General features: G+C 52.4%; 1 protein-coding gene across 2 annotated transcripts in view; it reads left to right on the top strand.

Annotated features, from left to right (window-relative positions):
- The first annotated feature begins 2,480 nt into the window (after positions 1-2,480).
- FGFRL1 (fibroblast growth factor receptor like 1) overlaps positions 2,481-6,660 on the top strand; it is a 176,094-nt gene continuing 171,914 nt past the window's right edge. The window contains exons 1-2 of one of the 2 annotated variants that reach the window (XM_075709689.1): positions 2,481-2,575; positions 3,274-3,383. In XM_075709689.1, the coding sequence (XP_075565804.1) occupies positions 2,481-2,575; positions 3,274-3,383 (205 nt within the window). Of the gene's footprint in view, positions 2,576-3,126; positions 3,138-3,273; positions 3,384-6,660 lie in introns of those variants that run through there. The other variant, XM_075709690.1, reaches the window with a different exon arrangement.

Below are 6,660 nucleotides of genomic sequence, written 5' to 3'. Positions count from 1 at the left end.
CATCTGAGCCAGAACTGAGGCTGCTTTGGACTTCAGTCTGCACGGGAACAGAAGGTCGAGTAAATAGTTTTGGGGTTGGACCACCTGGACGGTGATGTCCTTGGGACAAAGACCTTGACTCCTGTGTGGTGAAATGGCTGGGAAAGGTTACAAAGAGGTGTTTTACACATCATCCCTTGAGATGCAGCGTGCGGTTGAGCTCTAATGCTGGTGCAAGTTGGAGTGATTTTATCAGAATCCATGGCATGAATACGACCATGTAGGTCAAGTCCTGAAGGTTTGCCTCAGTCAACACTGTCTTTGAAGTCAATGAGGCTGAAGTTATTGCCTGATCGGAGGAGTAGTCCATCTGGGATTTCTCAGATGAATGAACTTTAATAATAAAAATGATGGTATAAATATGTGAAATATAAAAACAGTATTGTCAGCCACTTTGTTTCTGGTTCCGGGGGTTTATATGTTTAGTCTTGAATGTTTTTCACATTGATTTTGTGTATCAAGATTTAATGCTCTCAGTATTTAGTAATAGTAATAATAGAGGGCGTGATTTCATAATCCTAACAAAATAGATAAGATGGATGTTCAAACTACTTTTTGGCTTGAGCTTAGGTTGTTCTCCTGGTGCCTCTCACATTGAATTAGTATTGAGACAGCTTCGTTTTCAAGGAGGCCTTCGTGCTGGGGCATATCAAATAAGAGATCTAATAAACAATAACATCAACAGTAACAATGTTTCTCTTCAGACATAAAAGTATAGTTGTTGAGGCAGCTTTTTTCCTTGTCATTTGTTTAGTCTGTTTGGTGAATTCTGCCAGGTTGATTTTTATCCTGTGCAGAGAGTAATCTGCTGTAAGAGCGGATGCATCAGCTGAGTCCTGTTTGAAAGTAAATAATAAATAATTGTAACAGTTAATCTAAAGAGCAGACATCTCCACGGTTTATTTTCCAGTTGGTTTGGTTTAGTTCACTCCAGTCTCTTTCTGGCATGATTTGCATCCAAGCCGAGAGATCAAAATGCCCCAAATGTCTCCCTCGCTGCCTCCACGGTGGGTTTCCACAGGCAGGGCTCTCTCCTTGCCTGGGGAAGAAGGGTGGTTTGGCAGGGACGGGGAGTGGGGTGCACGGGGGGGGCTGCGGGGTGCACGGAGGGGCTGGGAGTCCCCACCGCCGCTGGGCTCCCGGGGGCTCCAGGGGGTGCGTGGGGGGGGATGCTCCGGGGCACAGCTGGGCACAGGGCCGGCACCGGGGGGGCTGCGAGGCGGCGGAGGGGTGGCGGGGGGGGGGGGGGGGGGCTCTGGAGCGCTCCGGGGCTCCACCGCCGCGGGCGCAGGGGGGCAGCGGGTCCCGGGGCGGGCTCGGCCGCTGCCGGGCGCAGCCGGGGCTCGGGGGCTCGGCCGCCCTCCCCTCCGCCGCTCCCGCAAAGGGTTAAGGGGAGCGGCGGCGCGGAGCGGGCCGGCGGGGAGGGCGGGGGCTCCCGGGGATTGGTGCGAAGTTTGGAGCGGGGCGGCACCGCCCCGCCCTCCTCGGCGGCTCTGCCCCCACAGCCACAAAGCCCTGCAGGGAAAGTTGCTTTATCGCTTGTTTCTCTCGCCCCGGCTCCCCCCCCCCCCCCTCCCCTCCCCTTCCCCAGCCCCTTTCCCCTCCTCCCCTCGCTCCTTAAACGGGATTCCGGCTGGGCGAGCCGCGGGACGGCATCACCGGGCATCCCGCGGCTGCGGAGCCCCGGCGGGTCTGTCAGGTCCCCCGCTGTCCCTCCCCGCACACACACACACGCTCAGCCCGACACGGAAAGCAGGAAAAATCATTTACAAGGTTCCCCCCTTTTCCTTAGCTCCTCGCCCGTGGCTCCCTAGTGGAAAAATCGCCCCCGGGGCGAAGGCGGGGGGCGGGGGGGGGGGGGGTGTGTTGGTAAAAAGCCGGCGGTGAAGGGGGGGGGAGCCGCTCCGTGGGGAGGGCACCCCCAAAGCAGCGGGCAGCCCCCAGCCGCCCCCGGGGGGGGATGAGGTAGAGGCCGGCGGCGGAGCGGCCCCGCCGGGCGCCGTGGCCGCGGAGGGCATGAGGCGGCGAGCGGCGGGGATGGGCGCCAGCGCACGGTGCTAGAGCCCCGGCGGCAGCCAAGGTAAGTGCCCCCCCCCCGCCGCCCCCCCCCTCGCCCCCCCCGGCCGGGAGACCCCTGCCCGGGTCGGCGCTGGGTCGGGGGGACACAAGCGCAGAGCTGGCAGCGCTGGGCTTGCCCCGGAGCGGGGGGCGGCACCAGGTGCCATCGCGCCGGGTGTCCCCCCCCCCCCCCCCCCCCCCGCCGCGTCGTCCCCCTCCCCAGCCTCCCTTCCCCGACCCCAATTCCCGGCTACGAATATCCCGTTACCGGCCGCCGCGGGGCTGAGCCCAGCTGCGCCCCGCGGGGCCCCGGGTCCTGCCCGGGGGGAGCCCCCGCCGGCCGCCCCCTCCCCACCAGCTCCCCGCTGCAAACTGGGGGGCTGATGGCAAAGCGTCCGTATTTGCTTTGCTGGATGCTGTACGCGGGTTGTTGTGTGTCCTGGGGGCACGGAGTGTTTAAACCGGGGAGTTTACAAGGGTGAGGAATTCAGACAGTGTTTAGAGAGTGAGAGTTTTAGGAGGAGAACAGGGTGTAATTAACGTAAACCTGATCTACCCCGGGTCTGCGTATCACAGCGAAGGCATCTTCAAGAGTCTGGATAATTAAGCGCGGTTTTGCTTTGGGACGCACCTCTGGAGCACAGGGGAACAAGTGGGGCTTGGGGGGGAGGAAAGGAAAAAATCAGCGCTGTTCAGAGAAGTTGCGGAGCGGAGGAAGGCGCGTACCCAGAGCGGAGCCTGTCTGAGGGGCACTGAAGCAGCAACACAAAGTTTTCTGGGCTGCTGATGGGAGAGGTAACATTCCTCCTCCCCCTTCCCCAAGTTCCTCCGCAAATTGTTAACCTGAAATCTTGTTTTATGGCCACTTGCTAGTGTTTTGTTTGCCTTCCAGACTGGTTCTGTACAGGATACCAAAGAATTATGCATTAACTGTAAACTTAGAGGAGCTTACTGGCCTCAGTGGGTTCTTGATTTATATCAGGCTAAAGCAGAGAGGAGGGCAAAGTTTTACTTGCCGAGCGCCAAGGAATGAATTACAAGTACGTTGCTCTTTCATTTGCTGTTTCTGCTCTTAAGTCTTTGCAATAGCTTTTAAAACTCTGTGAAGTTGTGGGTTGTTTGGTGGGTTTTTTTTCCCCCCAGCAATTATTTTGCTCTCCTTTTTCCTGCCTCCAGGTCTGAGAGGACGGTAGCCTGTACGATACGGAGGGATCTGGTTTTCAAAATGGAATTGCAACTCGCGCTCCTTTTTGCCGGGATAATTGCATTTTCGGACTCGGCGAGAGGTAAGGCGACTGCGCTTGCTGCAAACGCTCTGTGACTCGCACCCTTGCCTGTGCTCCGCTGGGCTCGAGCTCCGCAAACACCCGTGGTGCCCTCGGAGGGACCCCAAAAGGGAGTTGCTGTCGGCGCGAACTCATCCCCTGCACGCTGCTGATCTGCGCAGGGGTGCAGGCTCGTGCCCACGTGTGGTGCCTCCTTACCTGCGTGTTTCGGGGCCATCGGTTTGGATGGAGCGCGGTCATTCTGGGTTTGCGGAGGTCTCTTAGGCGCAGGTGAACTTCCAGGGGCTTTTCTCGTGTATGTGTAAAAATACACAGACAATTTTAAAGAAAAGCAACTGCATTCCTCTGTGGATCAGAAATACCTCTCCCCTCCTGTAATCCCTCCAGCCTCTGCCCTGTATATTCCCACTAGCAAACTAAACAAACACATCCATTAACTTCCTCGGTGACAGACAAATGACAGTTCCCAACAGCGAGAGTGTATTTTAACGCTGGGGCTCCAGCAGTTGATCAGATTTCAATAAACAGGTTACCCTACCGAGGCAAATTGAAATACATTGACCTGGGAGTGACGGGGGGGGGTTGGAAAAAAAGAAGTTTCTTTATGGGAAGGTGCATTAAGCAAAGCTCTGGGATCAGAGTGGAAGGAGCGGTGGCTTTTCCTTCGCTCTCGCCTGTGTCGTACCTTGGTGGGTGCTGTCCCTGGAAAGCCTGAATGAGAAACCATGCTTTCAGCTCCCCCGGCTCTGGTCACAAAGGAGGGGCTGCATTGTTCCAGGAGAATGGGGGTATGGCTTTAGGATGCAGATTGCTCCAGCTGCAATTCCCAACAGTATCAGGGTTGCATGAATTGAAAGACCTTTAAATCACCCAGTGCCATGGAGTTGCGAATTAAAAGGTTTAAACTTGCCCTTCGCTTGGGCCGTAACTTGCCAAAAATAAACCTTGGGGGTGAGGGTGAGAAAGGAGAGGGCGAGCGTTACTCTAAAAGCCCAAGGTTTGGTTTGTGCGTTGCTTTTTTTTCCTTCTTGGCATTGGCTCCCAAGAAAATATTTTATGGAGGCAAAAGCACTATAAAATGATTCGTCTGGAAGCTGAATGAAAAAGAAAACAGTATATAGGCTGTAAGTCCTGCAAGTCTGAATTCCAGGCAAGGTTTACAATGGAGACTCAGTTTAAGTTGCAGGCAATGGGCAGCAGTGTATGAATTAAGATGACCTCATGGATGTATATTATTGCAGTGGACCTGAGAAGCTGGTGGAGTTCCGGAAAAGATCTGAAGTGGGCAGGAGAAGACAAAAAGATTTTTGTCTCTGTTGTGAGCCGAGTATCGGCTGCTTTACTGGCTGACCCTGTTTAAATTTGGTTTGCACTTGTCTTGCTCATACTCTTTTATTGCCCCTGGAAGATGAAGTGCTGTGGGCTGTCGTCATGTGAAGAAGTGACAGAAAATTAACAGCGGTAATTTCAGGACATCATCATTTTTCCTATGAAAAGGTCTTTTTAGTATAACTTTGATAGGATGACATTGGTAATTGGGTTATTTGAACTCTTTTCAGAGCTGGAAAAATCAATCCTGCAAGTGGATGGAGAGATGGTCCTGGTTATTTAGAATGACGTAGAAATACAGTTTAAAAACCAGGGCCAAACCCATGAAAAATGTCATTTGTTCAGGTGCTGATATCAAGAGAGGGAAAGCAAAGGAGGAAAAGGTGTCATTGCTGTAAAAAAAAATAAAAAAAAATAGACAAACCCCTAACATTTACATCCTACTTTGTACCTCTTGAGGTTGAGAGTATTCTTGATAGTGGAGGATGTGGATGAAAGATCAAACTTGTAAGCAAGCAGAGGTGAGACACTCTCCAGCACATTGCAACCTTATTTTGTGCTGTCAAATATCCCCAGTTGTCAGATGTTTACATTGGGATAATTTCAGATTCTCAGAAAAACGTGCCCAGTTGTTAACGTGCCTGTGGATTTTTTCCGAATGTATCATACGGTGGGTTTGGCTGCTGGAGATGTGTAAATGTTACCTGTTTCAGTCGCTTGGGTTTTATAGACAGTCCTTTGGCCAAATCTCAGCCTGAGGTCGCGAGGCTTTACTCCGGAGGAAGAAGGGCTCTTTGTTTTGGCCAAACAGCATTTAATATCTGTATCCTGATTGCAAATTAGACGTGTGTGGCCCCAAGAGTGCCAACGTCTCCTAATCTGAGGTGTCAGAAGTTAAATAGGCGCTCGCTGGCTTGCGATCAAGTGAGGAAGGTGGCTGAGGAGGCTCTCTGTGGAAGTGCTGGTCCTCCTCTTCTACTCATATTAGGCAAAAGTAGCTTATGCTGGAATTAGGATGTTAATTTGGAGCTGGCTGATTGCATGCCCGTATTCGGGGAAGGGCTGTGCCATAGTGCATTTGCACAAGGGGGCAGAGTTAAGTTGCCCACGCGCTCCGGCTTTGATATTTCCTGACAGTTGAGTGCTCAGCTGCAATCTTGCATTAAATGTTACGTTGTATTATTTTTACATCTTTACTTAGGTGATGCCTTTTAAGGCGAAGGGCCCCACAGGGATGACTGATTGGGCTAACGCAGCAACTTTTTTTTCCCCCCAGCAAACGGGTGCATTTTTCCAGGTTCAGAGCTGTGCCTACTGGCTCTGTCCCTTCTTGTGACCCAATGTGTCACATCACTGATGTACAAAACACTGCAAAAAAGGGTTATCTTAGGAAACTGAGATAAACTTTTAAGAAAGAGGCAATACATTCAAAGTATCCACACAAAGCAGAGAAGAGCGCTCTGATTTAGAGGTCCAGGTGCAGAACTTCCTGTGTCTGGAGGGATGAAGGATGAGGTAGCTCTGGCTAAGTTTGAACCAATGCTTTCAGGGCTGAAATTTAAAGACTTTGGCTAAGGGCTTGTCTACACCTGCAAATGCACTGGAATAACCCTTCCAAAAAACTTAATCTGGAATAACTTCCCCCGTGACTAACCTTATTCTGGGCTAAGGATCTCTTGGAGGGAGCCTATACCAAAAACGTCTTTCTTGGGAGCTATTTTGGTGAATATCCAAGCTCCTTCTTTCCCTTACGGGTGAAGACAAGAGCTTCTGTGTGCATAAAATCCACTTTTTGAGAACAAAACCTGCGTGCTGTGGTTTTCTAAGGGGGACTATGCCTTCCGGCTGACAGCCGAGGCGTAGGGCAGCAGCTTCAGCCCAGTTGCCAGCTGCACCGGATAGTGTCAGCCCTGAACCTGGGATAATAATGCAGGTCCGGTGGCTTGTC

Source organism: Pelecanus crispus, chromosome 4 (assembly GCF_030463565.1).
Source record: "Pelecanus crispus isolate bPelCri1 chromosome 4, bPelCri1.pri, whole genome shotgun sequence".
Lineage (NCBI taxonomy): Eukaryota > Metazoa > Chordata > Aves > Pelecaniformes > Pelecanidae > Pelecanus > Pelecanus crispus.
Note: the sequence above shows the minus strand (reverse complement) of the source record. Positions and strands in the feature narration are given on the sequence as shown.